Below are 27,610 nucleotides of genomic sequence, written 5' to 3' on the forward strand. Positions count from 1 at the left end.
GATCACAAACAAGGAACAACGATTTCAGGTTCAACAAGCCACAACTTAGGACAGAGAACAGATTTTTCTGACCAGGGGGAGAAAGATACTGGCAGTATGGGGCGTTAAAGTTTATTGAAGATTAAATTCTGCAGAACATGTAAATATATGAAGTTCACATAAAGTAAGTAATTATATAAAGTTTATATTAAACACGGTTTATATTATAGACTTAACAAAGTTGATATTATATAAACTTAATATTGAACATGTACATAAGAACATAAGAACATAAGAACAAAGGTAACTGCAGAAGGCCTATTGGCCCATACGAGGCAGCTCCTATTCTATAACCACCCAATCCCACTCATATACTTGTCCAACTCGTGCTTGAAACAATCGAGGGACCCCACCTCCACAATGTTACGCGGCAATTGGTTCCACAAATCAACAACCCTGTTACTGAACCAGTATTTACCCAAGTCTTTCCTAAATCTAAACTTATCCAATTTATATGCCTTCAGCCGAACAAGTCTATGTGGGTGGGGACGAGGACAGGTTGACGAGTTTAGCAGTTACCAGGGAGGATGTTCTTAAACAAATAGTAAAACTCAAACCAAACAAATCCCCAGGGCCGGATGAAGTGTTTGCTAGGGTGCTTAAAGAATGCAAAGAGGAGCTTTGTGACCCACTGTCAACCATATTTAATAAATCAATAGAGTCAGGCAGAGTGCCAGAGTTTTGGAAAGTTGCTAATGTGATACCAGTTTTTAAGAAAGGAGATAGATCACTTGCGTCTAACTATCGACCAATTAGCCTAACGTCTATTGTGGGAAAGTTACTCGAATCTATAATAGCAAATAAAATTCGTCTTCATCTTGAAAAACATAAATTAATAATTGAGTCGCAACATGGTTTTATAAATGGCCGTTCATGTTTAACAAATTTGTTATCTTTTTATTCTAGCATTGTTGAGGCAGTTGATAGTGGTAAGGATTGCGATGTTGTATACCTTGACTTTAGCAAAGCTTTTGATACAGTGCCACATGAAAGACTGATTAAAAAAATAGAGTCTCATGGTATTGGGGGTGCTATATTAAGCTGGATTAGGGCATGGCTATACCAAAGGAAACAGAGAGTCAGTATAAATGGAATCAAGTCAGAGTGGGAAAATGTTGTAAGTGGAGTGCCTCAAGGCTCTGTCCTGGGACCTCTGTTGTTTATAATATATATAAATGATTTAGATTCAGGTTTGAGTAGCAACATTTGCAAATTTGCCGATGATACGAAAATCGGTAGGGAAATTAATTCGGAGGAGGACTCACTATCACTTCAAGTTGATCTAGATAGGGTTTTGAAATGGTCAAAGGATTGGCAGATGCAGTTTAATGCTGATAAATGTAAAGTTCTGAGGTTAGGTAATGATGATAGAGTTACAAGATACGAGCTAGATGGTGTTGTGATTGCGAAGTCGGATTGCGAAAGGGATCTGGGAGTTATGATTAGTAAGAATTTAAAACAAAAGGATCAATGCATAAATGTTCGTAATAAGGCAAATCGGACACTTGGATTTATTAATCGCAGCGTTAGTAACAAGACACCTGGTGTGGTTCTCAAGCTATATCTTGCTCTAGTTAGGCCCCATTTAGATTATGCAGTTCAGTTTTGGTCGCCATATTATAGAATGGATATAAATTCACTTGAACGTGTCCAGCGTAGGATGACTAAGTTAATTCCCCAAATTAGAAATCTTTCATATGAAGAAAGATTAACAAAGCTTAAGTTGCATTCACTGGAAAGGCGAAGAGTTAGGGGTGACATGATAGAGGTTTACAAGTGGATGAATGGACATAACCGGGGGGATATTAATAGGGTATTAAAAGTATCAACACAGGACAGAACACGAAACAATGGATATAAATTGGATAAGTTTAGATTTAGGAAAGACTTGGGTAAATACTGGTTCAGTAACAGGGTTGTTGATTTGTGGAACCAATTGCCGCGTAACATTGTGGAGGTGGGGTCCCTCGATTGTTTCAAGCACGGGTTGGACAAGTATATGAGTGGGATTGGGTGGTTATAGAATAGGAGCTGCCTCGTATGGGCCAATAGGCCTTCTGCAGTTACCTTTGTTCTTATGTTCTTATGTTCTTATGTTCTTATATCCATTGTTTCGTGTTCTGTCCTGTGTTGATACTTTTAATACCCTATTAATATCCCCCCGGTTATGTCCATTCATCCACTTGTAAACCTCTATCATGTCACCCCTAACTCTTCGCCTTTCCAGTGAATGCAACTTAAGCTTTGTTAATCTTTCTTCATATGAAAGATTTCTAATTTGGGGAATTAACTTAGTCATCCTACGCTGGACACGTTCAAGTGAATTTATATCCATTCTATAATATGGCGACCAAAACTGAACTGCATAATCTAAATGGGGCCTAACTAGAGCAAGATATAGCTTGAGAACCACACCAGGTGTCTTGTTACTAACGCTGCGATTAATAAATCCAAGTGTCCGATTTGCCTTATTACGAACATTTATGCATTGATCCTTTTGTTTTAAATTCTTACTAATCATAACTCCCAGATCCCTTTCGCAATCCGACTTCGCAATCACAACACCATCTAGCTCGTATCTTGTAACTCTATCATCATTACCTAACCTCAGAACTTTACATTTATCAGCATTAAACTGCATCTGCCAATCCTTTGACCATTTCAAAACCCTATCTAGATCAACTTGAAGTGATAGTGAGTCCTCCTCCGAATTAATTTCCCTACCGATTTTCGTATCATCGGCAAATTTGCAAATGTTGCTACTCAAACCTGAATCTAAATCATTTATATATATTATAAACAACAGAGGTCCCAGGACAGAGCCTTGAGGCACTCCACTTACAACATTTTCCCACTCTGACTTGATTCCATTTATACTAACTCTCTGTTTCCTTTGGTATAGCCATGCCCTAATCCAGCTTAATATAGCACCCCCAATACCATGATACTCTATTTTTTTAATTAGTCTTTCATGTGGCACTGTATCAAAAGCTTTGCTAAAGTCAAGGTATACAACATCGCAATTCTTACCACTATCAACTGCCTCAACAATGCTAGAATAAAAAGATAACAAATTTGTTAAACATGAACGGCCATTTATAAAACCATGTTGCGACTCAATTATTAATTTATGTTTTTCAAGATGAAGACGAATTTTATTTGCTATTATAGATTCGAGTAACTTTCCCACAATAGACGTTAGGCTAATTGGTCGATAGTTAGACGCAAGTGATCTATCTCCTTTCTTAAAAACTGGTATCACATTAGCAACTTTCCAAAACTCTGGCACTCTGCCTGACTCTATTGATTTATTAAATATGGTTGACAGTGGGTCACAAAGCTCCTCTTTGCATTCTTTAAGCACCCTAGCAAACACTTCATCCGGCCCTGGGGATTTGTTTGGTTTGAGTTTTACTATTTGTTTAAGAACATCCTCCCTGGTAACTGCTAAACTCGTCAACCTGTCCTCGTCCCCACCCACATAGACTTGTTCGGCTGAAGGCATATTGTTAAGTTCTTCTTTAGTAAATACAGATACAAAATATTTATTAAAAATACTACTCATCTCTTCATCACTATCTGTTATTTGACCTGTCTCAGTTTTTAATGGACCTATCCTTTCCCTAGTCTTAGTACGATATAACTGAAAAAACCCTTTAGGATTTGTCTTTGCTTGCCCTGCTATGCGAACTTCATAGTTTCTTTTTGCTTTCCTTATCTCTTTTTTAACATTTCTAACCAGTTGTACGAATTCCTGTTCTAAAGTGACCTCCCCATTTTTAATCCTTTTGTACCAAGCTCTCTTTTTACCTATAAGGTTCTTCAAATTCTTTGTTATCCACTTTGGGTCATTAGTATACGATCTATTCAATTTGTATGGTATACTACGTTCCTGTGCTTTGTTTAGAATATTCTTAAATAAGTTATATATTGAATCCACATCGAAATCCCCATTTAAGTCACCTATCGCTGGGTTCATGTCTCGCTCCAAGACCGGCCCACACCCCATACCCAAGCCTTTCCAATCAATTTGACCCAAAAAATTTCTTAGGCTATTAAAATCAACTTTTCGAAAATCTGGCACTTTAACATAATTTTCTCCTACTGGTCTATTCCATTCTATGCTAAATCTGATTTCTTTGTGATCACTGCTCCCTAGCTCACTCCCTATTTCGATGTCATTAATTTGCGTTTCCCTGTTAGTTAACACTAAATCTAAAATATTATTTTCCCGTGTTGGTTCCTTAATGTGTTGCGTAAGAAAGCAATCGTCAATTAATTCTAGAAAATCTTCTGCTTCACTATTCCCTGTTTTGTTCAACCAGTTTATTCCGCTAAAATTAAAGTCACCCATGACATAAATACTGTTAGATCTAGATGCTCTAGATATTTCATCCCATAGATGCTTTGCTTCCATTCTGTCTAAATTTGGTGGCCTATATATTACTCCTATTATAATATTATTAGCTTTTTCGTTTAATTCAATCCAAATAGTTTCTGAGTGTGGCTCTGTTTTGATTCCCTCTTTGAGACTACATTTCAAATTGTCTTTAACATATATGGCTACTCCACCTCCTCGTCTAATATATCTATCTGTGTGAAATAGTTTAAATCCATATATTTGATATTCAGCTAATAGTTCTCTATTTTCTACATTCATCCACGTTTCGGTAAGTGCAATAATATCTATTTTTTCTGTGCAGACAAGAGCATTTAATTCGTTAATTTTATTTCTTAGACTTCTACTGTTAGTGTAATATACCCTAAGTGAATTGTTATTTTGCGGACCTTCTCTTTCCCTGATCGTTTTGCCAATTCCTTTCTCCCACAAACACATACTTTTATTACCTCCTTCCTCCAAATCAATTCCCATACCTCTATCTACTAACAGTTTAAACCCAAACAAACACCTCTAACCACTTCTTCTAGCGAGTTCGCAACAGCAACAACCCCAGCTCTCGATAGATGCACCCCATCACGAGCATACATTTCATTTCTTCCATAGAAGTGTTCCCAGTTGTCTATGAAAGATATTGCATTTGATTTGCAATATCTTTCCAGCCGGCAATTGACACCAAGTGCCCTCGATATCCATTCATTTCCCACTCCCTTTATTGGAAGAATGCCACATATGATCGGGATTCCTCCCTTGCTCCTAACTAACTCTATGGCTGTTTTATACCTCTGAATCAGTTCCTCACTCCTGACTCGACCAACATCATTTCCTCCCACGCTAATGCAAATAATGGGATTGTTCCCATTACCAGCCATAATATCATTCATGTTGTTTATAATATCACCAATGCCAGCTCCGGGATAGCAAACCCTTAACCTGTTCCCCCTATCTCTAGCACAAAACGTTCTATCCAAATACCTTATCTGGGAATCTCCCACAACTAATGTTTGCTTAGGTACTTCCTTTACTTTCTGAGGGGCCTGCGCTTCCTTTCTCTTCGTTGCTTTCCCTTTTGCGCGATCCACAGTCTCTCCACAGCACTCGTCCTCCAAAACGTCAAATGAATTTGAAGTTGCTATGGCGTTTGAAGGCGGCTTTATCAAAGTCTTCTTAAGGCCCCTGTCTTTCGCAACTCTCCAAGACGAGGTCCCTTTACTGCTGGTCTCCTCCTTCGTTACTTCTCGTTGTTTTTTAAGCTGACGCACCTCCTCCCGCAGAGAGTCCAACTCTGTCCTCAGGGCTCCCACTATAGTCACCAGGTCCTTAACTACAACTTCCATATTGCTATGATAAAATATACAAAGTTTCAAATATAATTTAAGGAATATATAACGTTTATATTAAAATATATAAAGTAAATATATAAAGTAAATATATAAAGTAAGAATTAACAGTAACAATTCCAAGGACTAGATTTAACTTAAAAGGTACACCCGTAGTAAGTATGAGACCTTAGCCTATAGTGACATGGAAACTAATTCTGCAGAAACCTAAAGGTTAACTGGTACTAGAATTAAGGCCGAGTGCAAATGTGTAGTAATTATATAACACTAGGATATAACAGGCAGGACACAAAGAATAACTAATAAGTGAGAGACCACATAACACGTAATGTACCCGGCCAAGAGGCTGTAAAAGACCTAATGGATAAGGAGAAGGGGGTGTGACTACAAGTAGGGCTTACTAGCACCTAGACTGGGCAAAGTATTAGCTGCGGACAGCGGGACACTTGGGGACCGGCGCTGCACCCCCCTTCCCACATGCAGTGGGGAGACAATCGGGACAACTGTGCAAAGCATGACGGGGGTACAAAAGCAGCCGCTTGCAAAGGGGGGGAGGGTGGGGTTTTGCGAGGGCAGCGGCGAGGGCAGGCGGAGTGAGGCGGAGCCCCATTGTGCGCCCGTATTTATACGGGCGCAAACTGCCCGCGCAACGCCGCGGGACGCGCTGCGCAATTGTTTCTTTCTCCCCCGCCAGAAACATCCCCGCTTGTGATGCAAGCAGTGACCATTTTTTTCACCCATGTGAGACATAACAATGCACAACTACCAAATCATCAACATTATGTCTGTCTTAGAGACTTTCTTAGTTATGTGTTGAATGTGGGTGCTGAAGTTGAGTCTCTTGTCTAGGAATAGGCCAAGAAACTTGCCATCATTTTTATTACTGATGTTAATGTTGTCTATCTGTAGCTGAATTGCATTTGATGATTTGCTTCCAAATAAGATGTAGTAAGTCTTTTCGATGTTTAATGTTAGTTTGTTCGTTGACATCCATAAGTGGACTTTTTTTAATTCATTATTCACAACATTATTTAGTGTATGTGGGTTGAGGTTTGAATAGATAAGGGTAGTATCGTCAGCAAACAATATAGGTTTGAGAATATTAGAGACATTAGGCAGATCGCTTATATATATAAGAAATAGAAGAGGTCCTAAGATGCTGCCCTGTGGCACTCCAACGGTAATTGGTAGAGTGGAAGAAGTTGTATCATTGATGGTTACATATTGGTGTCTGTCACTAAGATAGGATCGGATGTAGTCAAGGGCAAGGCCTCGGATTCCATAATGCTGGAGTTTAAGTAAGAGGTAGTTGTGATTAACAGTATCAAAGGCTTTTCTTAGGTCAATGAAGAGTCCAATCGGAAACTCATTTTTGTCAAGGGCTGAGTAGATAACGTCAAGGAGACTAATGATTGCATCGTTGGTGCTCTTTTGGGACCGGAAGCCAAACTGGCAGGGGCTGAGTATGTCGAATTTTACGAGGTAGGAATAGAGCTGTTTGTAAATAATTTTTTCAAATATTTTTGATAGAATGGGTAGATTTGATATTGGTCTATAATTGTTTATGTCCGCCGGATTGCCTCCTTTATGGACTGGCGTTACTCTTGCTTTTTTGAGGATATCAGGGAAGGTGTGACACTCTATAGATTTGTTGAACAGTAGTGCTATGGGTGGGGCAAGAGCATGGGAGGCTCTCTTGTACACAATGGACGGAATTTCACTGGTGTTCCCTGCCTTGGTTTTTAGAGAGTGTATGATGGACACAACATCTGCCGGGATGATTGGTGAAAGGAGAAGAGAGTTTGGATAGCTGCCTGAGAGATATGTGTTAATATGTGTCTGAGTCTGTGGGATTTTACTGGCAAGATTAGCAAATAATTTTAGGCAGAGGGTCTCTGGGTCGGTTAATCGCGTACGGGTTAGTGACGCTGAGCAGTGTCGTAGACGTTGAGACGGAGCTTGGAGCACTAGAGCTGAGAGCTGAGTGAGGCCGGAGTCGCGGAGCTCTATGTGGGAGAGCATTGTAGCTCTATGCGGTCCTAGTTTGCTGTCTGTTCTGTGTCGAAGCTGTAGTGTCTTGGGGTCGGTTAGAACTGCATTCTTGACTGGAAATTGTACTGTTTTCTATAATGATGATTAATGAAGATTAAGCCACCCAAAAGGTGGCACGGGCATGAATAGCCCGTAAGTGGTGGCCTTTTGGAGCATTACAGGAGATCTGTGGAGGTGCGACTGCACCCTGCGTGACGGGATATGTCTCCCGTGAGTGTCGCGACCTGATTGATTGATAAAGGTTAAGCCACCCAAGAGGTGGCACGGACATGAATAGCCCGTAACCCGTTTTCTATTCTCATATCGCTTGCTTATAGATGGTGACTACACCTCAGCTCCCTCCAATAAGATAGGAGGCTGGAAGAACTGTTACCTGTAAATAGCGATAGGATTATAGCTTGTCTAGTTAGTGCTAATTAGTTACGCCATTAAAATGATGAGATAATGGAGCGAGTATATAAGGTTTTCTCGCTACAGATATTAAATGAATTCATAGCTAGCTCTAGCTCATCCTGTCATAGCTAACTCTGTCATCCTTCATAATATACATACATACATACATACATACATACATACATACATACATACATACATACATACATACATACATACATACATACATACATACACATATATACAGCGTTAAATCAAATCTATAGATTATGGAGAGATTGTGATATATTTATGCATTTTGTATATATATTTGTCCTTTCCCTTGGGTGGATTATATGTGATCATACGTTATCATTCATATAATTATTACATTTTTGTGTTTTTCCCATAAAAAATTAAATTACGACCCAATATAGTTATTTTTAAGGCTGGTCGTGATAGATGAATGAACCTTCTAAAATGTATAAGGTATGAGGTTGACGTAGCTGGTGAACTTGCAGCGCCGGATTCTATATGTAGATTACCGGATTGTCAACAGGCTCTCCCGGGAATGCTCTCGAGGCACCTATCCGCTCTTCAGCTGGTTGTTGACGTCTGCTGTATGGTTGCAAAGATATGACAACTTGACGGGGGTGTTTCAGGAGGAAAAAATTGACGATGCAAGGACCTCTGATATTGACGCTGTTGCTCGCGGTGTGTGTCTGTGGGTTCCCAGAGCAGGGAATATGGCATCTCACCACCAGACCGGTAATTATGGTGTTCCCTCGGGATTAATCTAGGCGTGTGTGTTGGCAGGGGAGAATAATTTACATGAATTACTTATGGGATAATGTTGCCTTTTTAGACTGTTAGGGGCAGGATTAGGGTAGGATTAGGTAAACTGTACCAGGTTTACATCTGGTAGAGTAGGCTGGGGTGGATAAAATCATCAGGACAAATGGTGACCTTTGACAAGACGCCGGTTTCCTGCCCTCGTCGAGGCCACTAGAGAGATGGTAACACAGGTAAATTCAGTTATTTTGCACATCATTTGGGCTCTGTAGCACAGTGGGCTACATCCTCAACTCGCATTCGAGGGATCGGAGTTCAGTCTGGGCAGGGCAGGAAATCGTAGGGAAGGCGAGTAGTTATGGCCTTACGGGAACATTGATAAGGTTGATTACAGGCTTCCTGTCCCCGACGACGGGAATAATTGAATTTTTTTAATTTTATAGGCGAGCCATTTTATGCTAAACCATTTTGTAGACAATGTGTACTAGACAATATATATATTAGACAATATTTGTGTGTTAGGTTGGGTAAGGTTAGGTCTGAAAAGCTGTATGTGGTCTGTTAGCTGAAAAATGTAGGATGTAAAATATATATAATACTGTATACGGTATATAAATAAATATATATATATATATATATATGCACAGTATAATATAGAAATGAAAGTGTTCTGGTGGCAAGTTTAGACGTTTGGATAACTACTTTCGTCTGTGTACTGTACAGGGCCTCGAGTACGTTGGAGTGAAGAAGAGCTTGTTCAAGGACAGCCGGATCAATATAAAAGTCACGTGTGATGTCGTGGACCCCAATAAACTCTTGAAAATAAATATATCTTGGATGTTGAGGAAAACACCTTGTTGGAATGAGTATATTTTTAGTGAGGTTTGTGTTCAATTACTTTGTACTTCATTGTGTGTGTGATTGTGATTGAAATAAATTAAGTAAATCAAAGCTTGTATAGACCCCTAAACTTCTGGGAATATCGTAAAGTCTCACTATAATTTTTTAAGGCTTAGATAAGGTGTCTCATACTTTACACCCGGAGAATACTTAAGGTTTGTATTTTGTACAAAATAATGACATTGTACTGTAGTAAGGAATGGTGAAGGTACCAGTATTATAAAAGCAGACTGAGAACATACAGGTAGTGTAAATATTTTATTCCTGAATAAATATGCTGTGAATTTCTTAGCCCTGGGTAAATGTCATGTAAATGTCTTGGGTTATGTTCTCAGGAAGTATAAAACATATTGTGGGGTATAGCAATGACTTCAAGAACTTGATTAGTTTTAAAACTGTCATCTGATCAGTCAGGTTGTAATAACTGTTAGTTGTTTCTTAAATTGCAATCATTACAGGTTTAGAAAATTTAGATCAATAGTCTTCATTTGCCATATACTGTACTTCTAAGCTTCTTGAGGTCTTGCATGGTATTTTCCATCTTAGATATTGAGAGTTCCCATTATCTTGAAGGATGACTTATATTTAGATGTGACTCTCTCCCAACACAGAATACAGAAAGAGAACTATTTAAATCATACTACAATAACCCTGAAGAAACAGCTGTATCTGCAGATTCTCTCAAGTATGATGTTGCTTATGTGAAACCCAGTCCAGTGCTATATAACTGTGACAGCACTATAGTCTTGGTAAGTGAGATGGAATACAGTATACAGTAATTGGAACTGCGAGTTATTTGTAAAATATCTTATTTTGTTGTTAAGTGACAGGTATAAACATTGTGCCGACCACGGCCCGTAACGTATCAGAGCATGTGCTTTGTTCTCTAGTGTATAATACTCTTTATGAGCAGAAAAGTTAATATAAAAATGTAATTTAACACGTTAATGTTATTGAGGAAATAATGTTTACCAAATATTGTTTTAACTTTTTTCTGATTAGCAGTTAAATTTTTAATTTTTGTTGTCTATAATGCCTTTACTGACTACTTTTGAAATGGTTTTCATATTAGACTATAATTAATGAATGCTCTAAAGATAAAAAAATCCCCAATTTTTGTAGCATTTCTTTTTCTTCTAATTCTAGGACGAAATTGACATTGACAAAGCAATGATAGTGAAAGCTGATTCTGATGCAGTGAAACCTCATTCAGAGATTGATGGAAAAGTGAAGGACACAGATGAGGAAGAGGACACTCCAGTGACTAAAGGTTAAATATCGGAACCTTACTGCAACCCAAGTATTGTGAACTCCCAGTGAAACGGATTAATTGGAACTGATCCACATCCGGCCACCAGATATATTTTAACCTGTAGATGATGGATTATGTCATTTGGGGTGAATCTGGCTTATTGTATACTAGATGGGATACCCAGCATTGTCCAGGACAACCCACACTCGTGCCCACCTTTCACATCTGCACGCTCTACTCTCCCCGTCTCCACACACCACCCTCTCCCATCTACACTCTTCCCTGCCTCACATACCACCATCCCGTCTACATCCACCACCTTTCTCCACCTCCACACACCACCTTTCTCCACCTCCACACACCACCTTTCTCCACCTCCCCACACCACCTTTCTCCACCTCCACACACCACCTTTCTCCACCTCCACACACCACCTTTCTCCACCTCCACACACCACCTTTCTCCACCTCCACACACCACCTTTCTCCACCTCCACACACCACCTTTCTCCACCTCCACACACCACCTTTCTCCACCTCCACACACCACCTTTCTCCACCTCCACACACCACCCTCCCCCATCTCCACACCCCACCCTCAAATACACATTTAAAGGAAGCATATGATGGGAAAACTCTTACCTACATCGGAGATCATCAATATGTAAAATGTTGCATTATGGAAAATGTGTACTGAAATGATTGTTGATATATTATGTTTTCAGTGCAATAATGTTTTATAAAGGATTTCGTCTTCAACAGATTCTCGCAATTTAACAGCTGAAATCAGCCCTGGGGGTTTTCGCAGCACCAACCATCCAGTCGCTGTTGTGCACAACGATGGTGTTTATCTGTTGGTTGTGCATACCAGTGCTGAATTAAGCCCTCCAGAAAATGTATCATATGTTGCAACTATTGATATTGAAATGCAAAGTGACTATGGATATCTCTCAGCTGTTGGTGAGTGACATTTCAGAGAGGCTATGGTTAACACGAGTTAAGTCTCGTTTTGGATTTTTTGTACAGTACTGTATGCTAAATTTAATGAGATATTGCCAGTAGAGTACTTTTACTAGAAAGGTGATGGGATAACAAGTTATATTTTGTGAAGGTAATACTGAAACTTTTATCTTGTTTAGATTGGCCACTTCTTGGATTCTATGCTGCAATGTGTGTGGTATATTTGGTGTATGGTATAGCCTGGCTCATCATGTCTGCTATACGCTGGCGGGAGTTGCTGAGGGTTCAGTACTGGATTGGAGCCGTCATTTTCTTGGGTAAGCATTTTCTTGGTAGTTGCAAAACTGTGGTTATTACCTTTTAGCTCTTTTCTCCCCCAATATTTGTTCCTCTGTAATTTACTTTCTTTCTGCTTATTCAATCTTGCTGAAGCCTCGTTCTCCTTACTGTCATTTTGCAAAGCCAGTAAATGGAAACTTAAACTTTAAATTTCTAAGGAGGATACTACACACGCTGACCTACTCTCAAGGAAAGGAAGATCCATGAGAGATCCTCTAACCAATCTTATGGTAAAAAGGAACTTCTAACCATAAGATTGCCTTGCAGACTATTAAGATTATATTTAACAAAATGGAAAACTAACCCTATTGCCATTAATAGCTTCACACCAGTGTTTTATTTCCCCAATTCAGGGATGCTGGAGAAAGCTGTTTTCACAGCGGAATACAGCAGCATCAACAAGCGAGGCTTCAGTGTGTCTGGGCTGATCATCTTTGCCGAGCTAGTTTCTTGCGCAAAGCGGACACTAGCACGGATGCTCGTCATTATAGTTTCTTTGGGTTTTGGTATTGTCAAGTAAGTAAAGGTTTTTAGTGAATGGATGATGAAAAATTAATGTAACAACTCTTGTATATATCTCAAAAAAAAAAAATAAATAAATAAAAATAAATATATATATATATATATATATATATGTATATATATATATATATATGTATATATATATATATATATATATATATATATATATATATATATATATATATATATATATATATATATATATATATATATATATATATATATATATATATATATATATATATATATATATATATATATATATGTCGTACCTAGTAGCCAGAACGCACTTTTCTGCCTACTATGCAAGGCCCGATTTGCCTAATAAGCCAAGTTTTACTGAATTAATATATTTTCTTTAATTTTTTTCTTATGAAATGATAAAGCTACCCATTTCATTACGCATGAGGTCAATTTTTTTTATTGAAGTTAAAATTAACGTAGATATATGACCGAACCTAACCAACCCTACCTAACCTAACCTAACCTATCTTTAAACGTTAGGTTAGGTTAGGTAGCCGAAAAAGTTAGGTTAGGTTAGGTTAGGTAGGTTAGGTTGTCGAAAAACAATTAATTCATGAAAACTTGGCTTATTAGGCAAATTTGGCCTTGCATAGTAGGCTGAGAAGTGCGTTCTGGCTACTAGGTACGACATATATATATATATATATATTAGTATATTTTGGTAGCAGTCTTTCCTGTAGACATATTTTATTAAATATGACCGAAAAAGTAAGATTAATAATTCTAACACGAATTTTCTCAATCTTTCGTACATTATGCTTCACTGTTGGAGGTAAATCAAAAATCACTTCTCCAAAATTCATTTTTATTTCTAGTCTGACGCGACACGGGCGCGTTTCGTAAAACTTATTACATTTTCAAAGACTTCACAAATAATCTTCAGTATTTGTGAAGTCTTTGAAAATGTAATAAGTTTTACGAAACGCGCCCGTGTCGCGTCAGACTAGAAATAAAAATGAATTTTGGAGAAGTGATTTTTGATTTACCTCCAACAGTGAAGCATAATGTACGAAAGATTGAGAAAATTCGTGTTAGAATTATTAATCTTACTTTTTCGGTCATATTTAATAAAATATATATATATATATATATATATATATATATATATATATATATATATATATATATATGTATATATATATATATATATGTATATATATATATATATATATATATATATATATATATATATGTATATATATATATATATATATATATATATATATATATATATATATATATATATATATATATATATATATATATATATATATATATATATGTCGTACCTAGTAGCCAGAACGCACTTTTCAGCCTACTATGCAAGGCCGGATTTGCCTAATAAGCCAAGTTTTCATGAATTAATATATTTTCTCTAATTTTTTGCTTATGCAATGATAAAGCTACCCATTTCATAATGCATGAGGGCAATTTTTTTATTGGAATTAAAATTGACGTAGATATATGACCGAACCTAACCAACCCTACCTAACCTAACCTAACCTATCTTTATAGGTTAGGTTAGGTTAGGTAGTCAAAAAAGTTAGGTAAGGTTAGGTTAGGTAGGTTATATAGTCGAAAAACAATTAATTCATGAAAACTTGGCTTATTAGGCAAATTGGGCCTTGCATAGTAGGCTGAGAAGTGCGTTCTGGCTACTAGGTACGACATATATATATATATATATATATATATATATATATATATATATATATATATATATATATATATATATATATATATATATATATATATATATATATATATACATATATATATATATATATATATATATATATATATATATATATATATATATATATATATATATATATATGCATGCATGCATGCATGCATGCATGCAATTGACGATCACAAAACACTGATCATTTTATGCGGAAAATCCACAGAGAAATATGAAATGAGGTGAACGTTTCGGCTTGTTAAAGCCTTTGTCAACACCAGACTGACTAAGGAGAAGGGAGAAGGGGGAGGATATATAGGCCGACACCTGACCAACCCATCCCTAGGGTTGGTCAGGTGTAATTAACCAAAAACAGGAATAACAGCTTAGAATGGTCAAAGAGGATTAAGCGGTCAGAGAATAAGGATAAAAGAATAAATTCATGAGGCTTTTCTTTATTCTTTTATCCTTATTCTCTGACCGCTTAATCCTCTTTGACCATTCTAAGCTAAGTTATACCTGTTTTTGGTTAATTACACCTGACCAACCCTAGGGATGGGTTGGTCAGGTGTCGGCCTATATATCCTCCCCCTTCTCCCTTCTCCTTAGTCAGTCTGGTGCTGACAAAGGCTTTAACAAGCCGAAACGTTCACCTCATTTCATATTTCTCTGTGAACTATATATGTGGATTTTCCGCATATATATATATATATATATATATATATATATATATATATATGTCGTACCTAGTAGCCAGAACGCACTTCTCAGCCTACTATGCAAGGCCCGATTTGCCTAATAAGCCAAGTTTTCCTGAAATAATATATTTTCTCTATTTTTTTCTTATGAAATGATAAAGCAACCCATTTCATTATGTATGAGGTCAATTTTTTTTTATTGGAGTTAAAATTAACGTAGATATATGACCGAACCTAACCAACCCTACCTAACCTATCTTTATAGGTTAGGTTAGGTAGCCAAAAAAGTTAGATTAGGTCACAGTTAGGCACCTCAAGGTCAAGGTAGGTAGGTTAGGTAGTCAAAAAAACATTAATTCATGAAAACTTGGCTTATTAGGCAAATCGGGCCTTGCATAGTAGGCTGAGAAGTGCGTTCTGGCTACTAGGTACGACATAGTATATATATATATATATATATATATATATATATATATATATATATATATATATATATATATATATATATATATATATATATATATATATATATATATATATATATATATATATATATATATATATATATATATATATATATATATATATATATATATATATATATATAATATATATATGTATTTGTTTTTATTAAATATCTCACATTTTATAATTAAGAATTTTTCAACTGGTTTGTTTTATCGAGGTGTTAAATCAATAAAATTTGGAAATAAACACAGAAAGTTATGCAGAACAAACTATTAATTTCTCATACTTTTCCTGAAAGTTTTTCACAAATAATAAATCAAATTTGATGTATACATATGATAGTTGTTTTAGCAGAGTGAAATAGTCATGTAGATTAGTTGAAAATTATATTAAGGTGTGAGAGAGAATGTTCAAAGTGATAGTGGCCAAGAGTTAAGTTGTGGTGGTGGAAGGAATAGGAAATTGTCTAGCCCTAATGCCATATTTTCTCCTGGGATCTTACTCTAAGTGTGTAGTCACAGCATAAGCTTTTCTTGGAAGCTTTATTACTGTGTTAACTTTTCATTGTTTCAAATACTCTGACCTCTGACCAACCTTTTGGGGCTGGACGGTAGAGCGATGGTCTCGCTTCATGCCGGTCGGCGTTCAATCCCCGACTATCCAGGTGTTCGGGCACAATTCCTTTCCCCCGTTCCATCCCAAATCCTTATCATGACCCCTTCCAAGTGCTATATCGCCAAAATGGCTTGGAACTCTTTATAGTTCCCTTTCCCCTCTTCCTCCTCCCACCCTTTCTTTCATATATTATCCCAGTCTTCATTTCCAAGATTCTGGTTGTCTGCCTCTACCATGTTATTCACATATGTTATCCTTGTACACATTTTGTTAAATAATTTTTCTGAGATGATTTGGACATGCTGAATGAAAGAATGATATTAAGACTGGTGATCAGAATATATTTGAGTGAATCCATATGTAGACAATGAGTCACAATAATGTGGCTGAAGTATGGACCAAAAAGTAACGTGGCAGGACGGACTGAAACGTCGTCGTCATCCCTTCACCTTCTAGTGAGTGGTCTGGTCAACATATTTGATTGTATTTAAGGGTAAGGAGGAGGAGGAGCAGACGATGACCCAAAAGAATTAGGGTTGACATGGTTAGTGTGTGACAAAGCAGTGAGTGGAAAAACTTGTGGGATATGGTAAGAAGAAAAGCTTGGTGGAGGCTTTAAGGAAGAAGTGAATGACCTTTGTCTTGCACTAACCACAACTGCAAATCTATTCACAGCCAAATAGGTACTCTTGAGGTTATCTTGAGATGATTTCGAGGCTTTTTAGTGTCCCCGTGGCCCAGTCCGTGACCAGGCCTCCACCCCCCAGGAAGCAGCTCGTGAAAGTTGACTAACACCCAGGTACCTATTTTACTGCTAGGTAACAGGGGCATAGGGTGAAAGAAACTCTGCCCATTGTTTCTCGCCGGCGCCCGGGGTCGAACCCGGGACCACAAGTCCAGCGTGCTGTCCGCTCGGCCGACCGGCTCCCTTACTGTGAAGATTCTATTCTATCTTGTTACAGTATTATCAAAGGACAGTATATATTTTGATAGGTTTGTTAGAAATGTGACACATTTCTTTATTATTGCAGACCTCGGTTGGGCATTGTTCTTCACCGTGTAGTTGGAGTAGGTCTCCTGTATTTTATTTTAGCAAGCATTGAGGGTTGTACCCGGGCTCTCCAATCCAGAATCGACCCTCATCGGCAGGTAAGTTAACAGTATTTCCGTTATACATTGCATAATTAAGTTTAATTATATAAAGGAGTTTGTTCAAAATGTTGTATTTTTGAAGTGTCTCTCATTTTTTTGGGTTTTGTTTTATCTAGCAGTGCAGGTATTTATAATGCGTATATTGCCTGCAGAGGCATTTACATGGCCAGATGCTAGTGATACAGGCAACCTTTTCCTAATAACATTTTTACCAACACAAGACATCCTCATACCTCTTCATAGTCCCTTTACTTACTTTGGCATGTTTTTGATCAATCACATTGTGTTTGCTCAGAGCTCCCATTAAGACAACAAAAAGCGCAAATTATCTTTGTCTCATAGTCCAACGGTGAGACATAAAGGAGATCATATCTTGGTCCATCACCATGGATATGACACCAAATCTTAAGAGAGCTAAGGTTTGCAGACGAGGAGTCTCAATAACGTGGTTGAAATATGTTGACCAAACCACACACTAGAAAGTGAAGGGACGACGACATTTTGGTCTGTCCTGGACCATTCTCAAGTCGAATGACTTCATTACAAGCCAAGGCTTGTAATGAAGATGCATAACTTGCCACAAGATGGCAATAGTCTGTCTAGCAAACTAGTTTATCTAGTCTGACTGCTCTCCAATGAATGCAGTACATCATGCCTTAGGAAGCAGTTGCATGATCCACTCAGAAAGGTTCGAACAACGCATAGTTTCGAACCCTCATCACAGCTCTTGTGGATTTGTTTACTGAGAAAGGTATTTTCCATATTGCTCAAATTGGGATTTTTTCAAAGGTATTTTGGTTGCAAAGTTTTGTATGTGCAAAGAGTGCAATCTGTCACTTGTACAAGCAAAATTTTAATAATTATGAACAAACTACAGTATAGATAAAATTGAGTAAAAAACAAAACAAAAGAGAGATCAGAAGTAATGGAACATCGGATGCAATAGATGGGCAAGGGCCCAAAATGAGCTGTTCTGTTCAAGCAGTTTTTCCACTATATTTTGAGCGCGCTGTGATGATTTTCTTTGAGGTTGTGCATTGTTGAGTGGATAATTTTGTCTTAGCAGTGACCTATTCTAAAAACAGGTATAGAGTACAGTACTTAAGAATTTAGTAATACAATACTGTAAAGGAAGGTATAATATTAATTTATATTTTGTGTAAATTATAAAATTGGAGGTACCTTATAGTGTGTCCTATTCAACTTTTCTAGGTTCTACTTGCATCCTTACCACTGTCCCTGCTAGAGTCTGCCATCTGTTTTTGGATCTTCACTGCCCTAGTCCAGACAACACGCACCCTCCGCCTCAGGCGTAACTTGGTGAAGCTCTCGCTTTATAGACATTTCACCAACACACTTGCGTTTGCTGTAGTGGCTTCTGTTATCTTCATGCTTTGGTCAATCAGGTAAATAACTAAAAATATGTACTACAGTAAAAGTTTTTATAGTATGAAACTGGAGAGGTTTATAAGAATTTATAAATTCTCAATTTACTTACCAGTTAGAAAAAAAGTTCAAAATCATGTAAAAAAAAGTCAATTCATAACGAAACAATCCTGGGTCAGTTTCCACACAAGACCAGATGTTTAGACATGACTTACACCTAATTCCTGTGTTAACCTGGTAGTAAATAGATGCATTCTGGGGAAGGTTACTCATTAGCCAAGCGGGTCTTAAAGACTGCCTAACAGGCCTCCATTCCCTGATAATGGGGAACCGTAAAATAGTCAATTATGTTATTATTTGGCTAATTATGTCCCAGTTCATGCTTGTGTCTCAGAGATACATCTGACCACAGTGCTGAGAATTTCAGAATACATGGGCTGGTCATACATGGACTGATGTACCTGGACTTGTAATACATGGACTGGTGTACTTGGACTTTAAATACATGGACTGGTAATATAGGTAATTACAAATAATGCTTCTATTTTAATCTTTTCTCATGGTAACTCAGGTATCATCAGTTTGAGGCATGCCTGACTGATTGGAAGGAGCTGTGGGTAGATGATGCATATTGGCACGTCCTCTTTGCCATTGTCCTGCTGGTGATCATGGTTCTCTGGCGACCCTCCAATAATAATCAGGTACGTTAAATTCTACTTTATGTTCACTCGGAAACATTCAATCTGCATTATTAGTGTAAAATATGTATTAAGAATGAGGTTTGTCAGAAAGACAATACCTGTTTAAATCTTGTCGTTTAATGTAGTGTTCTGTTATTCGTAAGTCTTATTTTCATATACAAATTATAAAGTCAAATGTTTATCTGTAGACCATTGTTTGAATAAATGCAGTTTCATGAATAATGAGAAATGTGTGTAATTAACCAGTTAGTGTATAAAACATTTCTGAAATGTAGCTTTAGCATGTCTTGTTTTGTCCGCACAGATTTATGAAATATTTGAATTTTAGCGCAATATTTATGTCTACTATTATATATTATACATATACACACAACATCCTTCTTTCCATACACCTCAGACCCAAACTCCAAACAAAGAAAATTCAGAACGCACACCAAAGAATATCCATAGTGTCCAACACACACACAAACAAATCCAAAATGCCTAACAAAAAAGTGCCAAACTGCCAACAAAAAAGTGGCCGGTTCTAAGAGTCCAGCTCAGAATGAGCATTTTGCTGCACTCAAAACCCAATTTATTTTTTTGGCTGCACCCAGTTACTCCAAACAGGTGAGAAACAGCATAATAAAAAAGGTGATATAATATCCCTCTGCATTGGCTTAACTGTTTTTTTTTTTTTTTTTCATTGCAGCGCTTCGCATTTACACCATTGTTAGATGATGGTTCTGATGCTGATGATGAGGAAGAGTCTGAGAAGCTGATGGCAGATGTTTCGGACACAATGAAGCTAAGGAACACGCGCACTTCTACTACGTCTTCTCCACGAGAATCCCGTTCTGTGGCAAGTTGTTTAGCTGTGATTGTTTATACTGTATCCGGGATTTGCTTCTTGAATAAAAGAGGAAGATTATGATAATCGTTCACGTCGACATCTATTTACGCTATTGTGAATGCATAACGGACAGGGATAATAAATTAAGGGATAATGGAACTCTAGAGGGAACTATTAGGGGGGGAAAGTGCCAAACCATTATGACTATATAGCACTTGGAAGGGGTCAGGACAAGGATTTAGGATGGGACAGAGGAAAGGAATGGTGCCCAACCATTTGGACAGTCGGGGATTGAACGCTGACCTGCATGAAGCGAGATCGTCGCTCTACTGCCTAGTCCAATAATGCTTGGGAAGTTTCAGCAAATTCTTTTCTCTATATAAACTTAATAATAGTATATGTAAGTTTTCATGCTTCTTACCATAATTGAATATCCATCTATTTCTTGGTGTCATTCCAGGAAGATGACTTGAAGTGGGTAGAGGAGAACATCCCATCATCCCTTGCAGACACGTAAGATGTTAACTATAGTTGTGTACAGTGCTTTTGTGTTAAATCTATTTAATCATTTTAATCATTCGTTTATCTTTGTGCAGTTTGTGATAGGATTTAATGCTAATCCTTTAAGATTGCTGTATGAATCTAGTTAATTGGCAAAATGAGATGTACATCTACTCAGAAAATATACTGTATGAATACAGTACTTGTAATTTGTTGTATGATGTGTAGCTTATGTTAGACGGAACGGATCAGTCACAACATGACTGATCACTGCACAAGTGTGTATCATTAATTTAAGCCTTGGTAAAGTGAGTAGATTCTCCTAGACTTATCAGATATTTCATATTTGTTCATTGGAAGATGCTGATTAATCAGAAGCCTGTGGCTCTTTCCACTGTCAATGCTCATAACCTATAATCATTCTGCTAGCAACATGCACTATCAATATGTATCATGTCTTGTTACCAAGTGCTCATTGTTGATACTTAAAGTCTGCCTGTCACTTTAATTGTTTGCCTCTTCACCTTGCACTCGGCAGCATTCTTACACATGTTCACGCTTTTTTCACAGGCATGTATTGTTACACGTACTGTATATGATGGCTTTTTTCCACCCGCATGCATTCTTACACGCGTTCACGCTTGTTTCCACCGGCATGCATTCTTACACGTGTTCACGCTTGTTTCCACCGGCATGCATTCTTACACGCGTTCACGCTTGTTTCCACCGGCATGCATTCTTACACGTGTTCACGCTTTTTTCCACTGGCACGCATGCTTACATGTGTTCACGCTTCCTTCCACCGGCATGCATTCTACATGCTATGCTGCCCTGACAGTCACTCTTCTCTTCACCTCCCTAAACTTCTCACATTATCTATACAGTACTACACAAATTATTAATCTCTGCTGTTTTAATTTTAATTGTTTCTAAATAATAGTTGATTTTTATAGGAACCAAACATGATTGTATTTTTTATATATTTTATGTTCTTTCTTTTTCAGTGCACTTCCCATCCTTGACTCAGATGAGGTAAGATGTTGATAAACATTGATTCAGTTATTTGAAAGATTAGTCAGCATATTGCTAGTAACCTATAACACACATATAGGGTCTCATAGTACAGTTGGCTTCATTCTCAACTCACAGTTGGGGGGATCCCGGGATTGATTCCCAGGTGCGACAGGAATGGTTGGGTACATTTTCTCTTGCCTAATGCCTCTGTTTACCCAGCAGTAAGTAGGTACCTGGGAGTTAGGCAACTGTTGTGGGGTTTCATCCTGGGGAGGGACAGTAGAGGCAGGCTTATGCTTCCTACCATAGACAAACCAAATTAAATTGTTAAGTTATATGACTTAAGAGTCGTAAATAAGTAGAGGATGGGAAGGAATTTTCAAGGGACAGCACCAAGCCATTATGACTATATAGCACTTGGAAGGGGTCAGGATAAGGATTGGGGGGGGGGGAGAAGGAATAGTGCACAACCACTTGGACGGTCGGGGATTGAACGGCGACCTGCATGAAGAGAGACCATTGCTCTACTGTCCAGCCTAAGTGGTTAGGTTATATGACTAAGAAAGATATAGAATATACTTTTCTATTTAAGCTGTTTAGGATATTGTTAGTATTGTATTTTGTCATATCAATGTGACCGTGTATGTTATTGAAGCGAGCTGCTAGAGTACAGTAATAGTAGTTATCCTGCAGTCTCGGGAGACTGTGGTGTTGCGCTCCGGTTGTTGAGACTTGTCGGTATTAGGGTAATAATGAAGTAAATTATTACTTTTTAATAATAATATCAAGCAACCTGTATTCTTCAATACAGGTTGCTTGAAGAATGTAAAACCAAGAAATATAACATTTGTATTTAAAAAGATTACGCAGTGTATAAAAATGAAGATATAAAAGATAATGATAGTTCAGTAATAAGTGTGGGTGTAGTTTGGGGTTATTACAAGGTACTGTTATTAATGATAAAGCTGCCACATTATTAGATCACATTAATGCCCTCACATGCAAACTACAGTTCAGAGAGCAGATGATGAGTCACAATAACGTGGCTGAAGATGTGATGACCGAACCACGCATCAGAAGATGAGGAGATGACAATGTTTCGGTCTGTTCTGGACCATTATCAGGTCCAAGAAGATTAATCGACGTTCAGGACGGACTGAAAGTCATCATCTCATCTTCTGGTGTGGTTTGGTTATCATACATTTCAGAGCAATGCATATAATCACACATTTTTATTTAGCTGCTTTATTATGGAAATTGAAGACTAATATCCTAATATTAGTCAGGCACTATATCAGGCTTAAATACTTTGTAATATAAAGGAAGTTTTACTTAATGAAAGTTGCTTTAGTTGAGTGGTTTTATGTACAGGGTATTTAAAATGCTGTTAGATAAAGCTCAGTTATATAATTTTTTCCTTACCTCTTTCTAGAGAGTTTTAAGTTTTATAAGAAATTTCAGAATGCCAGTCAATTCTATAGTATACACACTTATTTTGTTTAAATATGGTAAACTCCCCCGCTTGATACCTACTTGGTGGGGGTTCTAGGAGTTCTTCTACTTCCCAAGCCCAGCCCGAGGCCAGGCTTTACTTAGAGTTTAGTCCACCAGGCTGTTGCTTGGAGCGGCCCGAGGCCAGGCTTGACTTGTGAGAGTTTGGTCCACCAGGCTGTTGCTTGGCCCGCAGGCCCACATACCCACCACAGCTCAGTTGGTCCGGAACTTCTTTTAGAAAACAGTCTAGTTTTCTCTTGAAGATGTCCACGGTTGTTCCGGCAATATTTCTTATAGTCTCTGGTAGGACATTGAACAACCGCGGACCTCTGATGTTTATACTGTACAGTGTTCTCTGATTGTGCCTATGGCACCTCTACTCTTCACTGGTTCTATTCTGCATATCCTGAACACACAAGGAAGAGGTTAATTTGGACATGCAAGTACAGTACTGTACATTCAGCATTCTAGAGAAGTCTGCGTTTAATAGTCGTTGTAACCTTTTCTGAAGTTGGGTTACCTTATTCTGTTACCTGTTAATATGATAATTGCATACAGTATTAATGGACTGGAAAATTGTGGTTCTACAGACAGAATTTAGTTAGGCATTATGTGGAGGGTGAATAGCTGTATACGTATACTGTAGTGTAATGCAGCTTTTGTGTATCATGTGACTTGTATATCACGTAACTTTGCTGGTAGAGTACAGTGCTCTACGACACCACATGTTCTCATTTAGAGTACAGTAATCAATTACAATTTGTAGGGTTTCCATAAATTTGTTCTATACAGTGCTGTATGTAATTACCTTACATTTCATATTCATTAGTTATAGTGAAGAATTAGAAACCTTATTGTTCCAAGGTTTAAACCTGTTTGAACCTGCTTAAGAAGTTCTGAACCTGTTTAAGAGGTTCTGAACCTGCTTAAGAAATTCTGAACCTGTTTAAGAAGTTTATGAAATATTGGGAAATCCTGATACATAAAAACTGCATATACATTGGAGTTTATTGTATGCTGCAGGAGGGAGGGTTTGAGGTACTGAGAAGGGGGGAGGGGGGTAAGAAGATTGAAAATGTACTTTGCTTTTTAAGATTATTTAAGGAAATTATTGTCTTCAGATACATTGGGAAAGTGATACTTGGAGTACCTCCCATGGTCTCGGTAATCTGATTAGACATAAACAAATTATGTCTGATTTTATTTCAATTGATAATATTGTGTTTGCTCTATGGTGGGGAAATGTTATCAAAATAATTAATAATTTTTTGTTTTTTCCAGGAAATTGTTACTTCAAAGTTTGAGGTCTCCAAAATGCAGTGATGACAACAAATATCAGTGATTCAAGTCCATTCCAATAAGTCCTTTTCCTTATTTGTGAGTGTGTGTATGTGTATGTGATTGTTTATACTGTGGAATACCCACATTTTCTTAATAACAAGATCTGTGCTTTTGAATAGATTGATTGTGTGCATGACTGAAATATATTTATTTTGTGTTCTGGTAGTGTTCATGGGCATAAGATTCCTTCCTTACATAATTGTCTACTGAGTTAGAGTAGTAAGTTTTTTGTATATAGTCCATACTATTTTTATACTAAAAGAACATGCTTGCTTGGAGGTATAAGGGTTTATGAGGCTTTAATGTGCTGTGCACTTTCCCTAGCCCAACCACTTGGGCTGGACGGTCGAGCGACGGTCTCTCTTCATGCAGGTCAGCATTCAATTCCCTACCGTCGAAGTGGTTCCTGACCCCGTCCCATCACTAATCCTTATCCTGACCCCTTCCAAGTGCTATATAGTCATAATGGCTTGGTGCTTTCCCCCTGATAGTGTGTCTCTCTCTCTAGCTATATGTCCTAGTGTAATGTTAGCATTCTTGATGTATTAGAGGAATGTGTATACAGATAACTAGCACTGTCTGCGTCATTCGTGAGCTGTCAAGATTAGCAAATAGGTGACAGCTCATGAACTATGCTGACTAATTATTATGAGTTACATTTTCTATTACTTACAAGTTGTATGGAATGGTCTTTATATGGTCAAAATAAAACTATATCCTGTAATTGGAATAACATTGATTTTTTGTTTATTGAATTTTATTTATTTAGAATTTAGGTTAGTTTATTCAGAGAATAATAATTAGTGGTTAGTATTGTAGCTAAAAAAAAAAAAACTGTAGGTAAATTTTTTTACCTGGTTCAGTACTTGTACTTAATGATATGTTGGTAAAATGAAATGTATATCACGTGGTAAAATTGTCAGTTTTAAAGAGCATAACCCTGCTGATAATTCTTGTTGTTCATTGTGCGAACATGCTGCCAGTGAGTAGATGTACGCAGTGAATATATGTCACTAAGATTTTGGCCATCAGTTGTTGCTTTTAATTTGTTTATATATCCTTATTAGTGGAAGACAGGCGGTTCCAAATACCGTATCAATTTCTTATTCCTTTTGTCATCAAGGGGATCTGACAGCTGAATGGACAGCACTCAGGATTCGTAGTCCTTAGGTTCCGGGTTCGATCCCCATTGGAGGAGGAAACCAATGGATATTTCTTTCACCCCTGATGCACCTGTTTACCTTGCAGTAAATAGGTATCTGGGAGTTTGACAGCTGCCACGGGCTGCTTCCTGGAGGTGTGTATAACGAAAAGGAGGCCTGCTTGAGGACCGGGCCGCAGGAATGCTAAGCCCCGAAATCATCTCGAGATAACCTCAAGATACTGTATCTCTACATTGAACGCGAGACTTTCGTGCAGTAGCATTCAACATTAGTATGGAAATCAAAGCAGTGGATATATTTTGTAAGGGAGGATGTCTGAAAGTTTATGTTTAAATAGACTTCACTGGATTATATATTGTGGTTACATTTGTTGTTATCCTGTGTGACTTCATCTGAAGGTTAAATCGTGATTTCAGAACATTTGTATTTATATTGAAATTCTGGAAAATGTATAACAAAAATATAATTGTTAAATTCCACACAAATAAAATTTCATTTTATGATATGTTGCAATTAATTAATATGCCTTGAACAAGTTCTAACTTTGATATCATTGATAATACTAAATACGGTACTAATATGTACTGTGCATTATTCAGTGTGTATAGGCTTTTATTCTTTTAATGGGCTAGTGTTCCTCTCTTAGATTTCAAGGAAGGCATGAAGGAGAGGTGCCTCACGCAAGCTGTTGACTGTAAGAATGCAAAGCATAAACTTTCTCGCTCTCTTGGACTTCCTAATTAGATGGGTACTTTTGTCTTCAACACTATGTTGACTCCATTACAGTATCCAGTGTTTAATATAAATTCAGATTTTTTTTTAAATAGATACTATTCCTGTCTGTTGAAATAGAATACAAACACATGGTGTGAGATATGCAGTACTGTGTGTGTGTGTGTGTGTGTGTGTGTGTGTGTGTGTGTGTGTGTGTGTGTGTGTGTGTGTGTGTGTGTAATGTATGTATTGTAATGGTAATTTGACAAATTATATAACATAGGCTGTGGAGGTAAATGGGTTATAAAAGTAAATGACAAGTTTTGGACCTGTTAGGATTTCTGTTATCACCAATACAGTACATGAAATTGTGGTTGAGCTGTGCTTATTTTCAGACTGCTGTATGTTAAGAATTCTTTTAGTTTGGGGGGAATAACATTGTTTTAGTTTGTATTTTGATTTAATATATTAAGAACTAATTTGTTCAGTAATGTCAAACTGTATAAAATAGCTGTTCTAAAGCTGTTGATTGCTAGTCAGAAATAAGAGATGTATGCTATTTTGCATGTTAATTGCAAGATTCGGCAGATGATAGTGCTAAGTTGTCCGCAGATGTTGCTAATGGCACAGCTTGCAACCTAAGATGCAATTTTTCAGTTAGTCTCATATTTTCTAGTTTGTCTTTCACAATCTGGTGTTTCATTATCATTGTAATTGGGTTTTAGTATATTCAGATATTAATATATATATACTTAGTGGTGATTATTGCAAAGTGCACAAATGTGTTGTTAATATTGATATCACTCAATTGATGCTTTGATTTGCTATGGATTTAGAAGGTTCTTTAGTTTGTGCTT

At 37.3% G+C, this 27,610-nt stretch overlaps 1 protein-coding gene across 2 annotated transcripts; it reads left to right on the forward strand.

Moving 5' to 3' along the window:
• The first annotated feature begins 8,795 nt into the window (after positions 1 to 8,795).
• Positions 8,796 to 26,542, forward strand: LOC123749997 (transmembrane protein 87A). Of its 2 annotated transcripts, none has more exons than XM_045732129.2 (14): positions 8,796 to 8,970; positions 9,718 to 9,876; positions 10,506 to 10,643; positions 11,041 to 11,164; positions 11,908 to 12,105; positions 12,285 to 12,422; positions 12,798 to 12,960; positions 17,487 to 17,604; positions 18,820 to 19,013; positions 19,565 to 19,694; positions 20,386 to 20,535; positions 20,987 to 21,039; positions 22,032 to 22,059; positions 24,817 to 26,542. In XM_045732129.2, exons 1-14 carry the CDS (start codon positions 8,881 to 8,883, stop codon positions 24,856 to 24,858), a joined length of 1,725 nt encoding a protein of 574 aa, XP_045588085.2. In that variant the 5' UTR covers positions 8,796 to 8,880; the 3' UTR covers positions 24,859 to 26,542. The 2 variants fall into 2 exon arrangements, with proteins under 2 accessions (XP_045588085.2, XP_069190248.1); XM_069334147.1 differs by having other exon boundaries at positions 8,797 to 8,970; positions 20,386 to 20,539; positions 20,991 to 21,039.
• The last annotated feature ends 1,068 nt before the right edge of the window (positions 26,543 to 27,610 follow it).

The sequence above is a fragment of the Procambarus clarkii genome, chromosome 4 (genome assembly GCF_040958095.1).
Source record: "Procambarus clarkii isolate CNS0578487 chromosome 4, FALCON_Pclarkii_2.0, whole genome shotgun sequence".
Taxonomy (NCBI): Eukaryota; Metazoa; Arthropoda; class Malacostraca; order Decapoda; family Cambaridae; genus Procambarus; species Procambarus clarkii.

Excerpts from the sequence above, each read along its gene's own strand:
- LOC123749997 (XM_045732129.2), top strand. The coding sequence starts at position 8,881 with ATGCAAGGACCTCTGATATTGACGCTGTTGCTCGCGGTGTGTGTCTGT. Across the intron at positions 9,877-10,505 it reads ATGAGTATATTTTTAGTGAG|AATACAGAAAGAGAACTATT; the intron begins GTTTGTGTTCAA and ends CTCCCAACACAG. Across the intron at positions 19,014-19,564 it reads TTCATGCTTTGGTCAATCAG|GTATCATCAGTTTGAGGCAT; the intron begins GTAAATAACTAA and ends ATGGTAACTCAG.